Source organism: Perca flavescens, chromosome 10 (genome assembly GCF_004354835.1).
Source record: "Perca flavescens isolate YP-PL-M2 chromosome 10, PFLA_1.0, whole genome shotgun sequence".
Classification (NCBI taxonomy): Eukaryota; Metazoa; Chordata; class Actinopteri; order Perciformes; family Percidae; genus Perca; species Perca flavescens.
Window position 1 is genome coordinate 16,998,983 of NC_041340.1, and position 26,133 is coordinate 17,025,115.

The window sequence follows — 26,133 nt, forward strand, 5'->3', positions numbered from 1 at the left end:
TAAGCACATAATGTAATCTGAAAACTGCTGCCCTGGTTAAAAAGACAATGCAACTTATCTCAGCTGGTATTCTGTCTATAATGGAGTGGAATTAAGATTTCTTTATTTATATACACTCACCTAAAGGATTATTAGGAACACCCTACTAATGCCGTGTTTGACCCTCTTTTTTGGTTGAGATCTGGTGACTGTGGGGGCCATTTTAGTACAGTGAACTCATTGTCATGTTCAAGAAATCAATTTGAAATGATTCAAGCTTTTTGACATGGTGCATTATCCTGCTGGAAGTAGCCATCAGAGGATGGGTACATGGTGGTCATAATAGGATGGACATGGTCAGAAACAATGCTCAGGTAGGCTGTGGCATTTAAATGATGCCCAATTGGTACTACTCCATGTTCTCATTCTGTTTACGCCAAATTCTGACTCTACCATCTGAATGTCTCAACAGAAATCGAGACTCATCAGACCAGGCAACATTTTTACAGTCTTCAGCTGTCCAATTTTGGTGAGCTTGTGCTAATTGTAGCCCCTTTTTCCTATTTTTAGTGGAGATGAGTGGTACCTGGTGGGGTCTTCTGCTGGTGTAGCCCATCCGCCTCAAGGTTGTGCGTGATGTGGCTTCACAAATAATTTGCTGCATACCTCGGTTATAACAAGTGGCTATTTAAGTCAAAGTTGATCTTCTATCAGCTGGAATCAGTCAGCCCATTCTCCTCTGGCCTCTAGCATCAACAAAGTATTTTCGCCCAGAGGACTGCCACATACTGGATGTTTTTCCTTTTTCAGACCATTCTTTGTAAACCCTAGAAATGGTTGTGCGTGAAAATCCCAGTAACTGAGCAGATTGGGAAATACTCAAAACAGCCCCTCTGGCACCAACAACCATGCCACGCTCAAATTTGCTTCTTTCCCATTCTGACATTCAGTTTGGAGTTCAGGAGATTGTCTAGACCTGGACCACACCCCTAAATGCATTGAATCAGCTGCAATGTGATTGGTTGATTAGATAATTGCATTAACGAGAAATCTTGCTGGTGTTCCTAATAATCTTTAAGGTGAGTGTATGTATGTATATATATATATATATATATATATATATATATATATATATATGGGTGGTCCAGGTTTAGACAACCTCCTGAACTCCAAACTGAATGTCAGAATGGGAAAGAAAGGTGATGTAAGCAACTTTGAGCGTGGCATGGTTGTTGGTGCCAGACAGGCTGGTCTGAGTATTTCACAATCTGCTCAGTTACTGGTTTTCACGCACAACCATTTCTAGGGTTTACAAAGAATGGTCTGAAAAAGGAAAAACATCAAGTATGCTGCAGTCCTGGGGGGCGAAAATGCCTTGTTGATGCTAGAGGTCAGAGGAGAATGGGCCGACTGATTCCAGCTGATAGAAGATCAACTTTGACTCAAATAACCACTCGACCAACCCGAGGTATGCAGTAAAGCATTCAGGGCTCTCAAGTTTTGAACAGAGTTCAGAGTGAGATTTTGGCGGCAGGGGTTTGGGTGGGGACGGAGTCTGATCTGATAAATGACATAAATGTAGGCCTATGTTCGATTTAAGAAATTCTTAGTCGACTAACACTCATTCAATTGTATCGACTAATCCAGTGGTTCCCAACCTGGGGTCCGGGCACCCCCAGGGGGGGCGGCAAAGATCACAGGGGGGGCATGAGTCTTTATCTGGTTTGAGGTTGAGGTAAAAAAAATTTTTTTGCACATGTTAAACAAATTATAATACACTAGAATATCTAATGTATACAAAAGTCTGTATGAAAACTATATATTTTGTTGTATCCTCAATTTTCCTGCCGCCACGGCATCACTATTTTATGAATGAAACATGCCGGAGAAACAGTGCTGATAACTCCTCTGTATCAAAAAAGAAAGAGAGGCTCTATCTCGAGAGTTACCTCAACTTCGGTTTTGGGTGGGGGGGGGCTCAGCTTTTCTTAGACATGAGTAGGGGGGTTGCCAAGGAAAAAAGGTTGGGAACCACTGGACTAATCGATTAGTTGATTTAATCGACAGATCTGTAAATCTGAGTTTTTCTACAAAGAGTTATGCAAAAGGATGCATATATTGAATAAGATAACGCCTCCTTTGCATATTTCAGAAAACGTGTAATACAACAAAAAATTGCCTTAATGAAAGTAATCAAAGTAGGTTTCACGGTGATATCTCTTAGGTAAAATGTCAACCCTTAATTCTTGTGTTTACTAGAGATGTGCTCGTACGTTTCTTGGAAATAAGTCATTCAGCATGAAAAAAGCATCAAACATGACTAATGGACTAAAGAGATCTAAGTTGACTAAGACCAAAATCACAGATTAGTCGACTAATCCACTAAGAGGGAGCAGCCCTACATAAATTCGTACAAATAATTTTTATTTTATTTAATTCAGTGTGTGTGTGTGTGTGTGTGTGTGTGTGTGTGTGTGTGTGTGTGTGTGTGCAATAATTAATACTATCAATTGTCTGGATACAATATAATGAAATAGCCTAGGAGGCCAAAGGTTTTCACAGTGGGGGCCAGGAGGTTGTGCAGTAAAAATAAAAGGAAAGAAAAAACTAAAAATATTCCAAATTATTATGGGTACTGTTATAAAAGTATTATTGGTAGACCTAAAATGGGTATCTTTATAAAAATATAAAACTGTCAGAGTAGCCCTGCAGCCGATGCAACATGTGGCTATAATAATAATAATAATAATAATAATAATAACAGGCGCCAAAGCTACCCAGTGTTTTCTCTATGTTGATTTCTGCCAACACAGTATCAGAAAAAGGGCAGACACACAACAGGGTTTCCTGTTCCTATGTACATGTAGTATATAAAGTCATAATTCCACGACTCTACAGAGCCGTGTGCTCTACTGAACTCAAGCCAACTGTCATCCGCTCTCTCTCCCCTCAACTGGAACAGTGACGTCATCACTCGCGAAGTCATGGCAACATTTAACATTTAACATCTTGACTGGATATGTGTTGCAGATATCTGTAATTCAGTTTTGCCTAGTCAAAAAGAACATTTCAGATATCCGCAACTACATTCTTCCTATCCATAATTGTCATTTCAGATATCCACAAAGACATTCTTCCTAGGACAAATTACGTCACTTTTGACATTCATTTGTATGGGGTTTGTCATTACAGATATCTACAATTCAGTTGCGGATATCCACTATGTGAATTACGGATATCTGCAACTGAATTGTAGATATCTGTAATTCCAGTTTGAGATATCTACAATTTGATTCTGACTAGTCATAACTCCAGTTCAAGATATCTTTAATTCACCTCAATTCAACATATCTACATGTTCATTTTGAGATATCTTAAATTAAGTTTTGACTAGGCGAAATTACGTTGTAGATATCTGTAACTGGAATTATGACTAGTCAAAATGGCGTTGTAGATATCTTAAACTGCAGTTAGGGATAGTCATAATTTAATTGTAGATATCTATTATCAAGTTATAGATATCTTGAAATTAATTTTGATTAGAGATATCTGAAATTTGAGATATCTGTAACTTTCATTCTGCCTAGTCAAAATGTAATTAAAGATATCTTGAATTTGAGTTTTGACTAGGCGAAATTACGTTGCAGATATCTGCATGCAAATTAGGCCCGCATCCCACTTTAGGCAGAGCACCTGTTAACTGTTAACTTGTAATTAGCACTGATTAGCACCATGTCGGAGCAGCCAGAGGCCGAAAGAGTTTTTAATCGTCTTTTTAATGCTGCAGCCCGTGCAAGACAGGAGCTGGTAGCGAGAAATAATGATTCAACGTTACTTTCCACAACAAGACAACTATTTCGCCGGCAAGTTCATCGAGTTCGGGGTAAGTTTTCTTTTTTAACATCAGAATTGCTAATGTGTTTGCAGAAGTACGGGGTAGCTGTTTAATAATATGCTAACTTAAAGCAAAACCGTTGCCAAAATGCATTCTAGGGTCTTGGTGAATGTACTCGAGTCAAACGTCTGTTTAAAATTATACTTAACTACGACAAAAACTGCACTTTTTAAGATTGACGGTTGTTTAGTTTTAGGGTCAACGCTAGGGGCACTACTAGCACAAAAATCACTATTTTTAAAATACTAGCTAGCTACATGGCTACTGCCATGTGTAGCTAGCTAGCTATCTAGCAAAGTTCCAGTGTTAAAAACGTTATTTTAAGTAAACTCCTTGTACACGAAAAATGCTCTAGTTCAAGTGCAGCTTTTGTCGTCAACACCCTTTTTAAACGAACGTTTGACTCGTGTACATTCACAAAAAGACCCTAGGTTGTATTTTGGCCACGGTTTTTGGTTTCCTAGCTTGTTTTGCTGGGTTTACTTATCTTGCTTCCTCACAGTAAAGTTATTTGTAGCATAATGTACTGGCCTGATATACCAGCCTCCATAAATATGTACGCTTAATGCTCAAAAATCATTTTAGCCAAGAATGACTGCTGACAGTTATGTATTTGTGTTTACAGGAGGATCTGGTGGCCGCAGGGAAAACCCTATTTGGCAAGCAAAACATTTCCTCCTTCCAGGGCCAGATAATGGTTTTCTGCCTCCCACAAAAGAACTCGAGGAACTGGCTAAACTTGGATTAGGTAAATGTGAGATTGAAGCACATAATAATTGAGTGTTATTTACTTTTACACCTTATCTAACCTTCTTGCAAAGGAAGCTATGGAATGAGCTGCTTTGAATTTTGTTGGCTTGACCCTGTCTGGTCCCATTTGTTATACTGTCTCTATATTGGGAAACATTTGACTATGTTAAAATACATTTAGCATTTGTTTTAAAGAAATATTATAGAGCAGTTTACTCTTTGATGCATTTTCATAAATTCCCATGTAGCCATTTTAATAGTTAACACCTATGCAACACTTTCTCATGCCAAGGCATCACTTAGAAAGTGTCCAGGAATACCTTCCAATGAAACCTTTTGCATCAACTATCTGAAATTAGTCAATGGTGGTTATGGTTAATGTGTGAGGATTTGGGTGGTGCATTCAGAGGCTAAGCTACACCATATATCGTATGTTTATGTTCTTTCACATATTATGCTCAAATGTGTGATGGCCTTGTGAGTGAGAGTGTAAGGTTTGTTTAGTTTTAAAGCTGTAAACTTATTAGAAACACAAATTATCTTAGATTAATTGTGGTAGTCATACAGGTCTACTTTTGGGGTTTGGCAACACTACGATTATGTCTGAAAACAGTTTGGATGCCTTGATTTGTGAAATGTATTGTCTTTGAAACTGTTTACTTGAACATAGGAGTCAGGGCAAGATCTCTCAGGACTGCTAGGAGTCCTGAACGATCTTGTATATAGCAACTAATGAATGTTACTTTGCCACTAGGAACAGATTATACTGATGTTTACATTTCCATTTTTAGGAAAACCTGTGCATGAGTCATCAGAGGCTGGACGCACAAACTCAAAGATTGGGTTAAACTGGAGTTTATCTGAATTGAACAACTTTGTTTGCCAAAGCTACCCTGGCGTCAGTTTAAATTTGGTTTGACTCTGTCATGCCTTAACATAACAGAGGACCTGTATGTTAACCTCAGTCCCTCTCAAATTGATACATTTGTAGACGGTGCTACGACTTGCCTACGGACGACCTTAGACTCCGTTGCTCCCCTGAAAAAGAATATGATGAAGCAAAGGAAATTAGCACCTTGGTATAACTCCCAAACTCGCAAATTAAAACAAATCTCGCAAAACCTCGAATGTAAGTGGCGTTCCACAAAAGTGGAAGAATCCCGTTTGGATTGGCAAGAAAGTCTCAAAACCTATAGGAAGGCCCTAAGAAAGGCCAGATCAGACTATTACTCATCACTAATAGAAGAAAACAAGAACAACCCAAGGTTTCTTTTCAGCACTGTAGCCAGGCTGACAGATAGCAACAGCTCTACTGAGCCATCTATTCCTCTAGCTCTGAGTAGTGATGACTTCATGAGCTTCTTTAATGATAAAATTATAACAATTAGAGATAAAATTCATCACCTTTTGCCCTCAACTTCTAACGGTTCACCTTTAAACGCAGAGTCGCTAGAAATAACGACTAGTCTCGACATATACTTAGACTGCTTTTATCCTATAGACCTTAAACAATTAATGTTTAAGATATCCTCAGCTAAGCCATCTACCTGTCTCTTAGACCCCATCCCAACGAGATTACTCAAAGAAGCGTTACCCGTGGTAAACACTTCATTACTAGATATGATCAATATGTCCTTATTAACAGGTTATGTACCGCAGTCATTTAAAGTAGCTGTGATAAAACCTCTTCTGAAAAAACCCACCCTCGATCCTGAGGTCTTAGCAAACTATAGACCTATATCTAACCTTCCCTTTCTCTTCAAGATCCTTGAGAAGGTGGTTGCTAATCAGTTATGTGATTTTCTACATAGCCATAGTTTATTTGATGACTTTCAATCAGGATTTAGAAAGCATCATAGCACAGAGACGGCACTGGTGAAAATTACTAACGACCTTTTAACTGCTGCAGACAAAGGACTTGTCTCCATTCTTGTTTTACTAGATCTTTGTACTGCATTTGACACTATTGACCCTTCAATCCTGATACAGAGACTGGAACACTTGGTTGGCATTAAAGAAATTGCTCTAAGCTGGTTTAAGTCCTATTTCTCTGATCAATCTCAATTTGTTAATGTTAATGATAAATCCTCCAAGTACGCTAAAGTTAGCCATGGGGTCCTCAAGGCTCAGTGCTTGGACCAATTCTATTCTCTGTATATATGCTTCCTCTAGGCAATATTATTAGGAAACACTCAATTAACTTTCACTGTTATGCGGATGACACCCAATTATACTTGTCAATCAAACCAGACGAAACCAGTCAGCTAGCTAAATTTCAAGCGTGCATTAAAGATATAAAATCCTGAATTTTCTGATGTTAAACCCTAACAAAACTGAAGTTATTGTACTGGGACCTAAACACCTCAGAACATCATTATCTAAAGACATAGCTACTCTGGATGGTGTTGTCCTGGCCTCCAGCACTACTGTCAGAAATGTAGGAGTTATTTTTGATCAGGATATATCCTTTAATGCCAATCTAAAACAAACCTCAAGAACAGCCTTTTTTCATCTTCGTAACATTGCCAAAATTAGGAATATCCTGTCTCAAAACGACGCTGAAAAACTTAAATGCATTTGTTACGTCCAGGCTGGACTATTGTAATTCCCTACTGTCAGGTTGCTCAAATAAGTCCCTTAAGACTCTCCAGCTGATCCAGAATGCTGCAGTGCGTGTTCTCACAAGAACTAGGAAAAGAGATCATATTTCTCCTGTATTAGCTTCTCTGCACTGGCTTCCTGTTTAAAATCCTTCTCTTGACCTACAAAGCTCTAAATTGTCTAGCACCATCATATCTAGAAGAGCTCCTAATACCCTATTGTCCCACTAGAGCACTGCGCTCCCAGAATGCAGAGTTACTGGTGGTACCTAGAGTCTCTAAAAATAGAATGGGAGCCAGAGCCTTCAGTTATCAGGCTCCTCTCCTATGGAACCAGCTCCCGATCTGGGTTCGGGGGGCAGAAACTGTAATTGCTTTCAAGAATGAACTTAAAACTCTTCTATTTGATAAAGCTTATAGTTAGGGAGTGAGGAGTTGCAGTGTTCACCTAACTGGCCCACCTGCTTCTCTTCATAATTGTTAGATTAATAATACATAACAAAGTAGAGGGAGGCAGGCCAGCCAAGCCCGATCCGGCAGGGGGAGAGTTCTAAGCCCGAAAAAGCTACCTCTCCTTATGACCTGTCTCTCTTAGTTACGCTGTTATAGTTACGCTGTTATAGTTCTAGACTGCCGGGGGACTTCCTTCCTTCCTTTGACACACTGAGCTGCTCTCTCCTCTCCCTTTCAATTACTATTACTATTTGTGTGTATCCCGTCCCAGAAATGCTTGTTACTAATCCTAGCTTCTGGGGAGTTTACTCCCCGGAGTCCTTATGTTTTTTCCCCCAGCGTATTTCCTTGGAGAACGTTGGCACCAAGATCCTGGTTCCATCTGTTGCTGTGGTCCTGCTGCACTCCCTGCCGAGCTAAGCGGTGCCCTGCAATGTCATGCTGCTTCCTGCTGAACCCTGCAGCTTCCCGCTACATCCAGTCACTGTTTCATTATTAATGTGACTATTATTGCCACTGTTCATCACACCCCCAACCAGCCCGTCAGACTCCGCCTACCAAGAGCCTGGGTCTGTCCGAGGTTTCTTCCCAAGAAGGAGTTTTTCCTCGCCACTGTCGCACTGCTTGCTCTTGAGGGAATTACTGTAATTGTTGGAGTGTGGTCTAGACCTACTCTATCTGTAAAGTGTCTCGAGATAACCTATGTTTGATTTGATACTATAAATAAAATTGAATTGAATGTCCCAGAATTCATTCCCACCACTCGCAGCTCCAGCATTAGATGAGACCTCACAAGTGGTTTCAGATCAGGTCCATATTAAAATGGTTGCACATTTAATGATGTTTTGTTATGTCCACTATGATATATACACATTATTGTCTTTTTCTAATGTGTTATGTATGTATTCTGTCTGAGTAGTTACATATGAGTGAGTGTGTTCTCTTGCTGAAGGAGAAATCATTTGGATTTTCTGTGTACTACCGGGTGGCATCCACATCCTCTGCCATATCCATTAATTCATTCCCATCGCTCCCAATTGCTCTAGTACAAGATGAAACTCAGCCTGTGGCTGAGAGTACCCAAGCTCAAAGTGTGGTTGCAAATCAGGTACTCAATTTTGACAATGTATAGAATCTATTTTTTTAAAGTATTTATTCATTTTGTGTGTGTACTTTTTTGATGGTGATTTGTGAGAAATTCTTTTTTTTAATTTATTTCTTTTTTATTTAGGCTCTTCAAGAATGGCGAGCAATACGTGCTCAGCAAGACCAGGAGTATAATACAAGTTTGTTGGTGGATCAGGAGAAGGTAATACTTCAAAGTTCTATTTATGATTTACATTCTCTTACAGAATGCATACATACATTTTAATGTAGTCTTTTAATAGGAGAGGAAGAAACTAGCCTATCAGGCCTGTGAGGAAAGACGTCAAAAGGTTTGTTTATAATATATTAGTTTGATAAACTAGCTGAAGATTTTTTTTTTATTTTTTAATGAGACAAATCGCATTTCAGGCTATTGAGGCAAGACGTCAGCGAATGTCTGCATGTGAGGAACCCTCAGATGGGGTTTTAATCAAATTTAAATATCCAAATGGACACATCAATGGGAGGAAATTCAGCTTGTCAGAGCCAATCCAGGTGATGTGTGTTCAGCTTGAGAAATATCAAGTGTCTTCTCAGTGGGTTGTAAAACTGGACTAGTGTAACACTTTCAAATTTTTTTAGATCTTGTTTGACTTTGTGGGACAAGATGATATTGCCAGTGAAATCTTTGTAGTGCAAGAAGCCACATCCTCCAGATCAATTGAGAGCAGTTCATCCGGGTCAATAATGGATCATGGCATAAAAGCATCCTCAACTCTATATGTACTTTGGTATTCAAATCAGGATGTAATAGTAAATGTGTGTAGAATTTTATTTCCTGTCTCAAATGAAAACGGAATGTTTTTTGGTTTGTGCAAGCTCATGTATTGTGCATGTTTTTCAGGAAATTCTCTCGGATCAACAAAATGATGGAGCTCATGCCCTAGACGATACATCTCATGGTCAGTCATTGCTGGCTGAGACCTCCTCCCAGCCAAGTCTCTCTGTACCCTCTCTCCAGCCACTGCTGTGTGAGACCACCCAGCCAAGTCTCTCTGTACCCTCTCTCCAGCCACTGCTGTGTGAGACCTCCACCCGCTCACTGCTGTCTGAGCCCTCCTCCCAGCCACCACTCACTCTGTTCTCACAACCACAAGAAATCCTGACTCTTCATGATGAACCATCACTCCCTCCATCTGCCCATCATTATTCTTGATGAACAAGATGAGACAGTTACACAAAATCAGTCTCCTGTATCAACACATCACCTCAGAGGACCTGTGGATGAGTATGCTTTTCACTTAACTTGACCTAATTTTTTTTGTTAATGTAAATTTTGCATTTTCTATATCCTGTTACATTTAATCAGGTGGTTAAAACTTATAAAATATGGTACATATTTGGCTTATTAATAAAATGCATGAACTTCTTTGGTTGCAGGATTGATCTACAAACTATATTGAAAAAAAATGGTCAGCAAAGTTGATGGAAGCTTCTGTCCAACAAGCAACCAAATAAATGTGTGCAGGGAGAATGTTTTACTGTGTAGCCTGCGGGCGTTCAAGCGTAGGTTCTTCAACCCTGAAGCAAAATTGGATGTTGTGTTTGTGGATGAAGATGACAATGGTGAAGGGGCAGTTGACGAAGGCGGCCCGACAAGAGAGTACCTAAGGCTGTTAATGAGGGCTGTCCACCAGTCCAATATCTTTGAGGGCCATGAGAAAGACCGGCAGTTGTCTCTTGATACTCAAGGTAGGGAAGCCCAAAAGACTGTCCTCATTCAACTGGCAGAATTTTAGAAATGTATACACAGAAACCCATTTAAAAATGATTGCTCCCTTATTTCTCTGGTCTGATTTATTGTATTCTGTTTTTTTTTGTGTTGGGCAGGTTTCATTTGTGTTGTATAATTTTGCCTTTATTTGTTTAATTTTGCCTTGATTTGTTAATTCTCAGTTAGGATTTTTCCATGATTCTTCATTTCTTTGTCTTTTTGTACTTGATGTTTCGAAAGGTGCAATACTTATTATTCGTTGTAGCACTAAAAATGCTTAAAATGCTATTAATCATGATTAAAATGCTATTAATCATAGCATTTTAAGGTATTGCATTTTTAAGAAGCATTACAGCAGAGCAATATTTTACAGTTATGTCTTTAATTTTAGCTTTGCAGACTAAACTTTACACATGGGTGGCAAAAATCATTGCTCTGTGTGTCGTCCATGGAGGAGTCGGTCCACACTTCTTTTCCGAAAGGCTTTTCCATCAAATCTGTGGGATACCAACACCCCCCGCCACAGTGGAGGAAGTTGGTGACCATACTTTCAGGGAACAGTTAATAAAAGTAAGCAGGAGAAAAGGTTATACATTGAATGTACAGTACTGTGACACAGCCCTGTTATTTTCTATTAACTTTCTATTTATGAATCTTTTTAAACATGTTCAGATGCAAGTGGAACTGCTGTAAAAAAGCAATATAGCACTTGTTTTGGGCGGCTGTGGCTCAGTGGTAGAGCGGTTGCCTGCCAATCAGAAGGTTGGTGGTTCAATCCTTGGCCCTGCAGTCCCGTGTCAAAGTGTCCTTGGGCAAGACACTGAAGCCAGAGTTGCCCCCGATGCTGCGCATCGGAGTGTAAATGTGTGTGACTGATTATCTGATGAGCAGGTGGTACCTTGTACGGCAGCCTCGGCCACAGTGTATGAGTGTGTGTGAATGGTTCCTGCACTATGTTAAAGCGCTTTGAGTAGTCGTTGAGACTAGAAAAGCGCTATATAAGAACAGTCCATTTACATTTGTTTTCATGAGAATGTTTGTGGAGATCCTCATGAACACGAGCGCTATATTACTTAAACATCTGATTTTATAAAAGGAAGGTATTCTTGCACGCCAATTTTGGACTGACTCACTCACTCTTTCATTGTCTTCCATTCTGTCTTTTTCTGTATTTCTTTCTCTTTCTTTTTAGATACAGGAAGCAACAACAGTCCGAGAGGCAAACAGTGCAATTGCAGAGGCAGCAGATAGTCTCAGCATTATAGGTTCCTTAAGACATGTTTCCAGCCTGAAGGAGAAGGACTCCCTTGTACAGTCAGCTGCAGACTTCTTCATCAATGGAAGATTGGTGACTGCCCTGGACCAGTAAGTGCCTCACCTGTCTTCATCTTTCCGAAAAATGAACCTGTCATTGACCAAGGACGACTCACACATTACGTCCCATGTTTTTATAGGTTTGCTGAGGGGTTAAAAACCCTTGGTTTACTGGAGGAGCTGAGGAAAAATCCAGCAGTGTTCTACAACATGTTTGTCAGTGAGGAGATTCCACTACAGGCGAAGGACCTATGCACTTTATTTGACGTGGACTTCTCTGTACAGGGCAGCAACAGGAGAGACCGAGAAAACCAGACAATATGCTTTTGGCGTGACTGGTTAATTGAAATTGAAGGTGTACTATTTATTGTAAAAGTTATAACACGGACTTCATAAGTACAATTATTAGTGGTTATTTTGTTGTCCTGGTTGGCAGGAAAGTTTATGCTGTAGTTGAAGTGACATTGAAGTCTGGCTGTGTGAACATGGGTAGCTCCCTTAAACTTGTTAATATTGTGTAATATTTTACCAAAAACGTACTTGACTGAGGCTTTTGTGGTTGATATTCACCACAAAAAGTCCTGTCGGTATGCAACTTCCAAATTGCTCCAAAGTAACACATACAAAAGACTAGGGCTGGGCAAAAAATTAAATCAACCTTAATGTGTTTAAGGGACCTAAATTACTATTTCTCTCCACTTTCTTGTGTTACAGAAGGAGAATGCAGTCCAGTCACCCTGGAGAAGGTATTGGAGTTTACATCTGGAGCCTCAACAGTACCTCCGCTGGGATTTCCACACCGTCAATTCAGTTCCTTCATGAGGGCAACAGAATCTTCCCAGAAGCAATACTTGTGCTCTTCTACTCCGCCTGCCACTGCACTCTTCCTATGAAGCCTTCAAACAATACATGATGGAGGGAATTTTGCAAGCTCCAACCTTTGGACTTGCATGATGTCAGTGTGTAAAATTTATTAATGGAAATTCAGTTTTCACTTGAGCTATATTTTTGCTTGGAAGCTAGTTGATAGAATGCTGTGTTGAAGCAAGTCAAAGGTTCAGAATGTAATCTTTTTTTATTTATTTTTTTAGATTCAGTAATTTTTTTCATTTTGCATGACTAACAGTTAACTTCAGTTTATAGGTTATTCAATATTGAGTTTTTCAGTTAACTCAAATTTATTTATTTTTTTGCTTTTTCTTTTGAAAATATTTTTATATTTTTGAAGATTCTAAATTGACATGATTTTCACATGATGTTCACCATCATCTATTGCAGACAGCATACTTCTAACAGGTATACCCATCAACTTTGACTTATTGTACAGAAATGATGAGGAGCATCCCAGTATTTCAGCAGTTTTTGCAATTGTATGGCCTTGCTTCAGCAGAAATTCAATGTGTTCTCTGGTAACATCAATGGCTGGTCGGCCTCTTCTCCCTAAGTTTACGTGTTTAAGCAGCATTACGGTTTATTTTTTGTATATATATATATATATATATATATATATATATATATATATATATATATATATATATGTCCCTTGTGTTGACTTCGGGTCAAATTGACCCGTTTTCAATTTTTGTTTTATATCAGAAAATATGGGACGTAGAAATAAGCGCTGCACATGTGTAGAAGAACAATTTTACAATTAAAAACATTGGAAAAAGCAAAAACAAACTGTGAAAAAAAGGCGGTTGACGGGAAGGCAACAGAAGGGGGGGATATATATATACACTGGAAAAATGATCAAAATGGTTTGTGTGTTTTTTTTTTTTTTTTAAAGAGCTTTTTCATCACTGGAAATGGAGAGACTTGTGGAATTGCAAAAATACAGTGTTTATTGCTGAGAGCAGTGGACATAACGGTGTAAGACCAATAAATTTAATGATTGCATAAATAAGCACATGGATACTAGCCTCGTGAGACCGTCCTGATCTCGCGAGCTCCAGTTTTCCACTTGCAGATCAGTCTGGCATCTTGAGGCAGAGAAAATTTGGAGCCATTAGCCAAACGACCGGGCCAATCAGCGTTGGTTTTGAGCTGGGTTAGGTGGTGATAGACAGATGGTTTATCCAATCAGCTAACCAGTATTTTCAGACAGCGGTAGCCCTAATTCTGTTAGCCGCTCGCTAATGCTTTTTTTCTCTTGGATCCTTCTTTTGGAATATGGTCCGGGAACCTGAAATGGTTCCTTTTATTCCTAAATTCTCGTTACACAAACGGAAAATCTCCTTTACCGACATGTTGCTTGCATGCTGAGCTAACGAGCTATGCTTTGCCTGCAGCAGCAGGGGCGGGCTTGTGGTTGTATTTTCATACGCTTCGTGGATCTGATTGGTTGATTTGGCCCGTCTATTACCAACATAGGTGATAAACAGATGGTTCATCCAATCAGCTAACCAGTATTTCTGCCCCTTCCCAAAAGTTCTCCAACGGAAAGTTCCCAGATGGATATGCCGAGCAAATGCGAAGCAATCCATCTGGCGTAGTCAGGTTACATGGATACATAGCCTACAGTAAATTGATAAATATAAAGAATTATTGCTAAACATAATTCATTTGTATTAGGATATCAAGATGCAACTGGGACAGGCTTTTTATTTTTTGGTTACTAGCCTTCCGGTAAAAGATCATTTCATGGTTTGTGTTTTTGCAGGCAGTCTGCTAGCTCTGTTTACCTTGTTGTTGTGTTTCGGAATTAAACAACAGGCTGACTGCCTGCCTGCAAAAAAACAAAGGTTATTGTTTTCCTACACCATTTGAGTTTGGTAAGGACCCAACTCACGTTCCGGAGCTCTTAATCATAGACAGTATGAGCTCTTGAAAAATTCTGAGTGTTAAAAGCCCCAAAAGCTGTTACAAATATTGCCCCCATAGGTTAACGTTGTAGTTGGCCGTAGATAGCCGGCTAGGTCGGATCATTTCCCCATACGGTAATGCATATAATAATGCATGAATGCAGTGATAAAGACACTCACCTGAACTAATGCACCTGACAGAGAAACGTCGGTCTTCCCCAGCACGGAAATTTGCGTCTATTAGAGTTTTCAGTTGAGCCAAACTGCTTTTGAGTTCGTTGTTTGTGTCTGGTGACAGCAAATGCTCAATTCTTCCGAGATTTCTTTCACAGTTTTCAATAGAACGAACGACGTTCTCTCTCTCCACAAATCCCCTGTGTGAGGGCTCGTTCAATTTCATGCCATTTTCTGGTGGTTTTTTCAATTACAGCCAACGCCATGACTGCTCCTTCTTCCATTCACTTTGATTGTGGCGGGGAGGGGAAATTACGTATTTCTGTTTATCTAAAATAGAGCAACGTCATGCACAATAATTTGCACTAGTCATAATGACGTTTGAGATATCTTTAACTTTCAATCTGTCTAGTCAAAACTGAATTACAGATATCCGCAATTGTCATTTAAGATGTGTGACGAGTTGAATGTCGTTTCCAATGACGTCATTGCAGATATCTGTAATTCAGTTTTGCCTAGTCAAAACTGAATTACAGATATCTCTAACTGTCGTTTCGACTAGTCACAATTACGTTACAGATATCTTGAATGACAATTCCAACTATCCAAAATGTAATTACGACTAGTCAGAAAGACGTTGTTGATATCTACAATGTTAATTCCGGATAGTCAAACTTAGCTTTTAAATGTTAAAAGTGCTTGCCAAAGCAGCCAGATAAACAACAGGGCGAGTACACCGAGTACACTTGTCACTCAATCTCAGGCAAAGTCACAAACAGCAACGAAAGCCGCAACTTGAAATCCGCACTCACTCAGCTTGTGCGTGGCAGGCTCTAGCGGCGCCAGGATTTTAATTGTAGGTGGGCCTCCAGAAAACTGGACGGGCCAATTAAAATAAGCCAAATGTATTCAGGTTCCCCCTTCATTCAGACAGCCAGACACTAATAACGTTAAGACATTACTTGCCTTGCTGGTGTGATGGTGTGGCTACGGGAGGACTTGATGGGGAGAGCGCGGCCGAGCAGGATGGTAAATCGTCACTTGTAACCGTGTTACTTAAAATGTCCTCCTCCTGCTCCTTGGAGTGTTTCTTGTTGAATTTAGATGAAAACAAGCTGCTTTGCTTCGCTTTGCGTTTCATATTAGCTAGCTAATAGCTACACTCTGTGTCTGTCTCATTGAGCTTGCTTGAAAAGCTTGCGCACAAACGTCATTCATTTCATTGGATCACTTGCTGGTGACAACGCAGCCTGTGGGCAGGCGGGTAGAAGCCGCTGATTGGCTGAGAAGCTTTCACTCAAAGCTTTCCTCAGGCTGCTTATTGGATGAACTGCTAGATGGGTCAAAATGGGCGGGCCCGGACCTAAAATGACCAATGGTAGCGCCGCGGGTGGTGGCAGGGCGTTCTGAACTCTATGGGGGACCAAAGGGACTCACTTGATTCCTCTACCTGTTCCACTGTTAAAAATAGCGGCGCAACTTGGTGGGCGTTATCCTGGTAATTTCTCTGCGTGAGAAATACAAGGTGTGGCGTGTGAGCAGGTGAACGGGTTGAAATGCGTGTGTCTCACGCCCAATGCGTGAGACTTGAGAGCCCTGAGCATTTGTCTCAATTTCTGTTGAGACATTCAGATGGTAGAGTCAGAATTTGGCGTAAACATAATGAGAACATGGATCCGTCATGCCTTGTTACCACTGGGCAGGCTGGTGGTGGTGGGGGTGTAATGGTGTGGGGGGGATCCCTTTCGCCTTCAGAACTGCCTTAATTCTTTGTGTCATTGATTCAACAAGGTGCTGGAAGCATTCTTTAGAAATGTTGGCCAATATTGATAGGATAGTGTCAAACACGGTATTAGTATGGTGTTCCTAATAATCCTTTAGGTGAGTGTATCTGTCTGTCTGTCTGTCTGTCTATATCTGTCTGTTTCTTAATTGCTGCTGTAACTTTCAGGTTTAACAAATTCTGCATGTTTTCTTCACAAATTACTTTTAATCCTTAATGAAAAAATAAACCATATTTTTTTAAACAAACAATTAATCAGACAAAAGCATAGACAATATGGAAATAAGGAAAGAAATCTTTTTTCTTTTATTTTATTGTCTTCTCAATTCTTAGTGCAATCACTCAATCCCTTGTCGCATAAAAGAGTCCCCATCGTTGATCTCCACTGTTGGAACGTTCCAGTTTTTCACTCCATCCATTTACTATTGCAAAATAGTCCTCTTCAGAGAATTCCTGCAGAGGACAGACACAGGTATGATAAGCACTCATCCAAAGAAGAGAGACATTTAGGTTCAGTTAGGTTGAAAGGACGTGCATGCTAACCTGAATGAATTCATCCTTGATGACTTCAGCTCTCTGGAGTTCTGTCTTTATCACCTGGATAAACTGGGCTGTCCGGTCTTCTGAGCAAACATTGCAGAAACCAGCTTCCTGGAGGAACTACAGGAGAAGAGACAGAATGGGTGAAGTAGAGTGGGCTGTCTGTATAGAAGAGTTACCCAATAAGCAAATCTTGTTGTTTCAGAAAGTCTTCACTGAAAAGCAACAAACCTTTAAAGGTCCCATGACATGCTGCTTTTGAGATGCTTTTATATAGACCTTAGTGGTCCCCTAATACTGTATCTGAAGTCTCTTTCCCGAAATTCAGCCTTGGTGCAGAATTACAGCCACTAGAGCCAGTCCCACAATGAGCTTTCCTTAGTATGTGCCATTTCTGTGTCTGTAGCTTTAAATGCTATTGAGGAGGAGAGAGGGGGGGCAAGGTGGAGGGTGGGGGTGTGGCCTTGACCAACTGCCACTTTGCTCATTTGAAAGCTATGATGTCTCTCTCTCTCTCTCTCATGGGTGGGCCAAATTCTCTGGGCGGGCAAAGCAAAGAAAGGGGACGTAACCTTTCTCCTTATGACCTCATAAGGAGGAGATTCCAGATTGGCCCATCTGAGCTTTTATTTTCTCAAAGGCAGAGCAGGATACCCAGGGCTCGGTTTACACCTATCACCATTTCTAGCCACTGGGGGACCACAGGCAGGCTGGGGGAACTCATAGTAATGTTAAAAAACCTCATAAAAGTGACAATTTCATGCCATGGGACCTTTAACATATCTGTCTGGTGTGGAGGCAAACATCTAAACATGACAGGCATGTTTAGGGACTTGGTAGTCTGGCTAGTCCACACAGCATTCCGGGTGCTCTGGTTTATAGGCATCACGTCAAACCAATCACAATTGTCATGGGCGGCGCTAAGCTCCACACGGAGCCTCTGCAAAATAGCCTCGGGAAGGAACTTGTTTTGATGGAACGTGTACGTTCAAAAGTTGTTTTAGTCGTGCAACAGAAAACTCAGATTGGACAGATAGTCTAGCTAGCTGTCTGGATTTACCCTGCAGAGATCTGAGGAGCAGTTAACCATAGTCCTCATAAATCCACCGGAGTTTTAAAATTCCAACATAAAGAAAGAGGAAGGAAACGGACAGCGGCGAAAAGACATGCATCCGGCGGAATTTCCTGCGGCACAGGAGCAATCCTGGAAGTGGAACATTGAGCATATAAACTAGGGACTTGGTAAAACAGACATAGGATTCATTAAAAGTATGCAACTTCTATTTAATAATAGAAGATTTTAACTTAATTTGAGATCTTAGCTTGTTTTATGTACAGAGGCCACACAGTTAAAGGATCATACTCTTTCTATTGTGCATTTTAGCTCATTTATTACAAGTTGTGTTTTTTATTTAGGGATTTTTATGCATTTATTAGTACAGTACAAAGATAACTGGAAATGAGGAAAAAAGAAACATGAAAAATATCACTTAATTTATATATTGGATGATACAGTGTAAAAACAGACACTGCAGTGTGCTCTGCAATAATTTGTGTGCCAATCGCCTCGTTACATATTGGTAAAGAGGACCAAAGGGTTTTAGCTCCCCGTAGGGCAGTGTAGCCCTTTTACAAACTATTACATAAGTAGGCTCTACTGAATAGTTACCTTGCCATACTGTGAGGGTGTATAGAGGACATAGCCTCTCTGTTTGACGTAGGCCTCAAACACCGGTGTCCAGGGCTTCTCCCCGCAGCAGTAATCACTGATGAGCAACTTTCCACCTGGCTTTAACCATGACTGGATACAAAGAACACAGAGAATGAAAAACAAGGCAGAAAAGTTAGACCGGATCAAGTCACAAAAAAGGCACTAGTCTCCCAACGAAATATGTACAGTATACTGTAGGACATAAAAATGTTCTTTTCATTTGTTTTTTGGAAATCAATGTAATGACTTAATGCCAGGGGCTACTGGTGGAATTTATTTCAGGGGGGATATGACAAAAATTAACCAGACTTTCTGCTGAAAAATAATATAATTGGCAACAATGAAAAAAATGTGTGTTACTATAATGTATACAACAGCTCATATTGTCCCTACTCATTTTTGTTACTGAACTGAACATACTCCCCCTCCCTAACTAAATTAAATTTGAAGAGGAGCAGGAGGGGCGTTGGCCTGGCACCCTCTATTGGCTAGCCACCACTGCTTAATGCTACCGTTTAAAGTATGAGAAAATACTCAACATGGAGGCGTTTGAAGAGGGCCAGTTTGTCATCTATGTGCAGGATTGTGTCTCTGCTGTAGATCACATCAAAGGAACCTTCTGGGAACGACCTCTTTGTGGCATCAGCCACCTCAAACTGGACCTGAGGTAGAGCGCATGCACATTATTTAAAACTGTTAGCCGTGGTATTTAAACTAAATGGACAAGGGAACATTTAGACATACTGATGGCAGCTTCTCAGTGATCGCCCTCTCCATGGCGATGTCCACCATGTTGTTTGACAAATCCAGGCCAAGCACCTCCACTCCAAAGGTCTGAAAAGTAACATAACCATCAGCTTTGCTGTAGTTTCAATCATTAGAAAATCCCTCTATCATCATTATAAGCATTACCCTAACTACAGTAGTCAAATGTCAGATTCCTTACCTTTGCCATGTAAAAGTCCCCTCCACCAATGCCACAGCCAACATCTAGAACCTTCTGTCCGGGCTTCAGGTTCAACAGGTCCACAAACTCCTGTCAGTACAAAAAAAAAGGATACAAGTCATATGTCACTTTTCTTAGTCATGGAAATATGTCTATAATAATGTTGAATAAAACACTCTCAGGTCTGAAGTCTGTTTGGCATATGTTTACTCATGTGGCATGGAGAGAGGGTGCATTATAGAAAGATAGCACAGCTTCCCCAACAAAAAAAAAATAGAACAGAAACTTTTATACCTGATAAAGCTGCTACGATAAAGGCTGGTTCTGTTGCTGTTGAAGGTCATTTGGTAGGAAGAATAAAGGCTTGATTATACTCGGAACAGATGTGTACATGGCGGTCGCACAGTAGCTCTGTTTATACTATCTGCTTGAAGGACACGTTCCACACATGCGCAGTAGATCGCTACGCTACCACTTGTTGCAGAGTGGGTCCGCACAGGCACAAAAAATTGGCACAATTCTACACAGGACCTACGCGCACACCTTCTGATGATGACATTAACGTCACGCAGACCCCAGCGGACAGTATAATTTTTGATTAGAGTCTACAACCACACTTTCGACTCTTAGGCTGCGTTCAGGAACAGTGGGGCTTTCAGCTAAATGCTAATGTCATCATGCTACGGAAAATGCTTACATGCCGATGTTAAGCAGGTATAATGTTTATAACATGATCATCATCTTAGTTCAGCATGTTGGCATGCAAACAGTTGGTACGACACAAAGTACAGCTGAGTATTTTTAGCTGGTAATTGTTCGTAAACCAAAGTATTGGACAAATTGGAATTTTGACTGATGGTGCCTCGAGATAAAGAGTTAACTGTTACATTTCATGGCAATCCATCCAATAGTTTTTGAGATATTTCAATAGGGACCTGGATTTCAAGTGGTGGACCTGAGTGGAAGTCATTTAGACATTTATTTTACACTGTTGCAAACATTATCAACTTCCATCACATAAGTTATTTGCTAAGCTTTTCGCTTTACTCGCTTTGTTCAGTATTCTTGTTGTATCCTTTCCAAGAAGCACTTATTCACTGATTCCTTCCTTTATTCCTACCTTTGTGGTGCTGGGCCCCCCTGTGCTGACATAACCAGCCCCGAACATCTTCTCGTAGCGCAGGATGCCGCGGTTGGTGTACTGCTGGTTGTCCAGGAACTGCTGAAAGGTCTTGAATCCGTCCTGGATACTTGAGGAGCGGGGAACCTTCTCCAGAAGCCAGCAGATCTGATTCTGATTATTTTTCATCTGGAAAAGGAGGACAAAAAGGATGGAGAAGTAGATGGAGAGGAGGGGAGAAAGGAGAGGGTTAACTACACATCCTTGCGCCTACATCTCACACTGCTATGTCCAATTTCATACCCAAGGTTTTACTACAAGACTTAAATGCCTACCTCAACATAGGCCTGAACTTTCTTTTTCAACACAATGTCAAAACCAAACTTTTGGCCCCCCTCTGGCACCTCCACTTGTAGTGATGATACCAGGTGGCTGTATTGTGCCTCAGTGCGGTAGCAAGTGGGGTTAAAGTCCCTCTTGGAGTCACCTTGGTAGAACATTGCAAGTTAAAACGAATCCTTCACCATTTGTTTTTGAAAGAGATATTGGCTACTGTTGCTGAACATTCATAATCAACTGAGAAAAACAGAGTAAATGAGAAAGAAAGAGCAAATGTCCCTATTTAAATTTCTTGAGTGAGATTCAGTTCTCATTAATGTGTAAACCATTATTATTCATAAGGGAGATGTGGACGTTTTATTGTTAGCTAAGTACCTGACCGGTGGTTGCAGGACTCTCTGAAGAAAAAGAAGCCACCGGGCCGCAGCCAGCTCAGCGTCTTCTCTATAAACGACTTCAGCTCTGTGTCGCTCAGGTACATCAGCAGCCAGTTGGAAAAGACAAAGTCAATGCTGAGGGGAACAATGAATGGAAACATTAAAATACATTAAAAAGCTAAAATTGTTTAAATAAAGCCGCTCTGGTTTCAGCGCAGATATTGGAACTTCAAACTTCTTTTGGTGGAACGTGTACGTTCAAAAGTTGCTTTAGTTATGCAATGGAAAACTCAGATTGGACATTTAGTCTAGCTAGCTGTCTGGATTTACCCTGCAGAGATCTGAGAAAAGGTTAACCATAGCCCTCATAAATCGAGTTTAAAATGACAACACAAAGAAAGCCCAAGGCAACGGACATCCGGCCTAAATGAGTGAACTCCGGTGGAATTTCCGTCAGCTACGGAGCAATCCCAGAGGTGGAACGTCAAGGATATAGACTACACCCGTCCTAAAGTCCCTTCATTGGCTGTATCTTAGTTTTAGAACAGACTTTAAGATCCTTTTTTGGTGTTTAAATCACTCAATGGACTAGCGCCTGAATACCTGTCAGACATGCTCTCAACATATGCGTGCCTTAGATCACTCGGGTCCTCCGACATTAGCTCATTTAGTTGTCCCCTGAGTGAGGACAAAGAACTACAGGGAGGCGACATTTAGTCTCTATAGTCCTCGCCTCTGGAATACCCTACCGGAAGAGCCGAGGGCGTCACAATCTGTAAATACCTTTAAAAGGAACTTTAAAACTTACCCTTTTAGCTTAGCATTCATCAATTTGTTTTTATTTTAAATTTATTTTCATTTTATTGCTGTATTGTTAAGCACCTTGTATTGCAATGTTGTACTAAAGGCGCTATATAAATGAAGTTTAACACACACCTGTTTTGGGGGATATCCAGCTTCGTGACGTCAGCTTGGATGAAGGTAGCGTTGCTATGGTGACCATTGTCCTGTCTGTTTCTCTCCACAAAGCTTTCCATGAAGTCCACAGCAGTCACATGGCCAGCCTTGGTCAGCAGGTGGCTGGTGAAACGACTGCAGAGGCACACGTCAGTGTAAATCCATCTAGTTTACTTCTAGTTTGTTTTCTAGATTAATTCTCCAACACAACATCAAAAGCATAATCTGATCCCCTGAATTATGAAATCTGCCTTTTGCTTCAGGCCCCTAAATTAAATGGAAACCCTGAACAAGCTGCTCACACACATCCACTACTACAGACAAGTCTAATGCAGCTGCATGCTCACCCGATGCCAGCTCCCAGTTCCAGCACTCTGGATCCAGCCAGGCTGGGCAGTACGGACAGGATCTCGGGCAGCTCATGTTGGGTCAGCTCCCTGGCACGAGAGTCCAGCATCATCTCCTCCACTGTGGCGGCCTTGGAGTGCTCTTTCCAAAACTCTGTCATGTTGCTACGAGCTGTGAAGCACACAGGTGTCCAGATTAGATTAGCAAAAAGCCATAAAATACAATAATACTATTCATTATTAGAGGAGGAGGATGACACAAAAGAGCAACTGTATAATTACTTTTTTTCTTGCTTGTTTAAACAAAAAGGCAACAAGACTACATTACATAAATACATAAAACATAACAGTGTTGTACGTTTCTGTTTAGCTCATTTTCAAGAGAAAAGGACAACTCCTGAAGTACAAATGTATGCTCAGCCAAACTGTAATCAGACTAAAAAAAACAGTTGAATACCACTCCCTATACCACATGGATGTTCAAATAACTATTCATAATTGGGTCTTAAATGCAAACACAGAACTAGAAAATACAAGTAGTTTGCCTTATTATATTTTCTCTGGAATATGTGGCAAAGTTCATGGACTCCTGGGCCTGTGAATCATCTATCAAGCAGTTCAAAAAACAAGTCCACTCATGTTATATTCATTCAATTTATAAGTGACATTTTACAGAAATGCTTTTACTTTCGAGCTAAAATTCAAGCAATCAATCTTATAACACACACACACACACACACACACACACACACACACACACACACACACACACACACACACACACACACACACACACACACACACACACACACACACACACACAGTTTCATCTTCACTTGCTCTCAATCACACTTTCTGATGTTTTGCATGCTTTTGTCTGTATAGGTATGCAGTATTTACTTTTATGATACATCAGGTTTACTTGCTTTGTCAAAAGGGCGATTTATGCATAATGTGGTAACTGTGAATGTGGCTAAAAAAATAAAATGCCTCAAAATGCTACAAATATTTGCATTAAAGTCATCAACTTGGTAGAAAACCAAGAAAGTCATTGGTTTGTAATATGTACCAGCAGAAAATGCAATCAGCTTCAGGACATGTTGCAATAATACACTGGTGGTTAAAAAAACAGTAGCCTGTAATAAGGTCTTAATATTATGAGGAATAACAACAGAAATGATACTGTACAAAGGAAAAACATAAAAGTTAACTTTTTTCTCCTCCTTCTCCCCCAATCTTCTGTTGCTTTAAATCCACAGAAACCTCATAAAGAATGTGTTGCTAAGCTGCCAGCAGCACATCATAAAGTGGGTACTAACCTCCAATGCTCCAGTAAAAAGATGATAACTGAGGTAAAGTAAATGTCTTCATAGTCTTCTACCTGGTTACACACTAAGCACTAGGATAACTGCAGGATGACATCCAAACAGACAAACACTGCAGGGATCATTTGACAGCTGAAAACTTTAGTCAAATCACATTCCAGCACTGTGTCACAGTAGGATTACTTCCACCAGCTGAGTGAACAATTTAAACAAAACATGTGGCAGCTCCAACAAAGTCCAAACATCAGTTACATCAGACTTAGTTACAGTTAGTTCGACCAGTTACAAGCAGGTCTCCACACCAGTAAAATAATCCATATTTACTCTACTCATACCTTTTTCCATGGTGGTCTTTGGTGGATTTGAACTTATTGCAAAATTATTCTACACTTCCAATGTAGTCTGGCAATTAACAAAAGAGGGCTACTATGAGTAACGCCTCTCTGACAGAGTGCAGGTTTCAGCGTGTATGGTGCTCTTTAAATAACAGAACGCGTGGAGGAGATGGTCGCCAGGTGGGAAACTGGCCATTAGGATGCGCCCAACATGAGGACAAGGCAGGACAGGGGTGGAACGGGGAGGGGAGTGTCTACGGACTATCAGAGACACGTTTATGGAAGTTATACCATTGGCAGTGTGCACACATGAGCTAATAAACCACCATTAAAGACACGAGTGTCATCAATCACGGAAGCCATCGGCTACGGGCCCGACGACTTTTTATAGAGATTAGTTTGACAATGATGCACACTCACGGTTTATGTTAAATTGTGAAGTGGTGTGAGAGAGCGGCACTCTCCACTCATCGGCTTCCGGATAGGCAACTTTTGCTGATCAACAGTATTTGTGCCGTGGCATGCGCCCATGGCGCAACATTGCGTCATGCTGCAGCTGAAAACCTCTGCGCTGTTAAGGTGGAGATCCCCCGGGACCTAACAATAATTGTTAAACTATATCGGCCTTGTTTACATTTTTTTTTTTGATGCGACAAGAGGCCACGCGAAGGTTCAAGGTTCGAAGGGGTGACGATGCAAGACGAATTTCTGATTTTAAAGAAAATTCGTGCAATAAATCTATTGGCCTATATTAATTAATCGATAATGAAATGATTGTTTTTGAGCCCCAGTTAAAACAAAAAAAGCTGCTGAGTCACTCTTGAGGTGCAGCTTGCCTTTAAAGCTGCAAACGTTTTCAGCGATGTTTGGCGAATTACATAATTTCATATGTGCAGGAGTGGTGAACCAAACAAGGTGATGGTGAAAAGCAATACAATCATTTAAAAAAGAATTAAGAGTTTCTCACTTTCTAATAAGCCATCAGGGAAAAGTTAGCAATTCAATTATTGATGTTAAATCGGTCTTTTACACAAATGGTCCAAGCCTGCAGCGATCACTTGTCAATAATTATTTAGATTGTGGTCAAGGTGATGGTGAAACGCAAGAGGGAGTGAAAGTGCAGTGAAGACCAAAAATGATTGGGTACCACTACCTCATAAGGCGTTACAGTGTATGTTGTAACCAATGGCTTTCTAATAATACATGATTTATTAATTCATTATAGATGTGGTTATAAGCAGTTAATTTGTACAGCGTTTTGTGAAAAATCTCTACAATAAATGCCAATAAGGTCTTGTAAGTCTTGCCATTTTAGTTATTAATATATATCTGTAGTGCAAGTCCTCTTAGCTACTCATAGCTCCTTTGTCACTGTGGTATTAGTGGTTCTTTATCCTCACTCCTGTAGGCCTCCAACGATTTAATGGGTTATTTACAGCTGTCCACTTGTGATTGGATCACTCAAGGCCGATGTTAAAACCAGGTCTACACAGGCCCACTGTTGTATTTTCTGCCAAGTTACAAACT

At 40.4% G+C, this 26,133-nt stretch overlaps 1 protein-coding gene and 1 long non-coding RNA gene across 4 annotated transcripts; one reads left to right on the forward strand and one right to left on the reverse strand.

The window, feature by feature from the left end:
- Positions 1-11,534: 11,534 nt before the first annotated feature.
- LOC114562498 (uncharacterized) lies at positions 11,535-13,315 on the forward strand. The gene is made up of 3 exons (XR_003693505.1): positions 11,535-11,902; positions 11,992-12,206; positions 12,566-13,315. It is a non-coding gene; the product is annotated as an uncharacterized LOC114562498 (long non-coding RNA).
- Positions 13,316-16,912: 3,597 nt separating this feature from the next.
- LOC114562973 (phosphoethanolamine N-methyltransferase 3) lies at positions 16,913-25,657 on the reverse strand. 3 transcript variants are annotated; one of them, XM_028589695.1, is made up of 12 exons: positions 25,574-25,657; positions 22,947-23,118; positions 22,579-22,734; positions 21,641-21,777; positions 21,262-21,413; positions 20,927-21,115; positions 19,807-19,896; positions 19,605-19,694; positions 19,400-19,522; positions 18,819-18,950; positions 17,153-17,269; positions 16,913-17,062 (listed from the first exon to the last, which is right to left on the reverse strand). In XM_028589695.1, exons 2-12 carry the CDS (start codon positions 23,105-23,107, stop codon positions 16,952-16,954), a joined length of 1,458 nt encoding a protein of 485 aa, XP_028445496.1. In that variant the 5' UTR covers positions 23,108-23,118; positions 25,574-25,657; the 3' UTR covers positions 16,913-16,951. The 3 variants fall into 3 exon arrangements, with proteins under 3 accessions (XP_028445496.1, XP_028445495.1, XP_028445494.1); XM_028589694.1 differs by lacking the exon at positions 25,574-25,657 and adding an exon at positions 25,027-25,164; XM_028589693.1 differs by lacking the exon at positions 25,574-25,657 and adding an exon at positions 24,607-24,870.
- Positions 25,658-26,133: the final 476 nt, after the last annotated feature.

Bases quoted from the DNA above. Each gene is read 5' to 3' on its own strand.
- LOC114562973 (XM_028589693.1), bottom strand. The intron at 19,695-19,806 runs GTAAGGAATCTG...GTTACTTTTCAG, and splicing joins GGGACTTTTACATGGCAAAG to ACCTTTGGAGTGGAGGTGCT. The intron at 17,270-18,818 runs GTAACTATTCAG...CTTCTCCTGTAG, and splicing joins CACCCTCACAGTATGGCAAG to TTCCTCCAGGAAGCTGGTTT.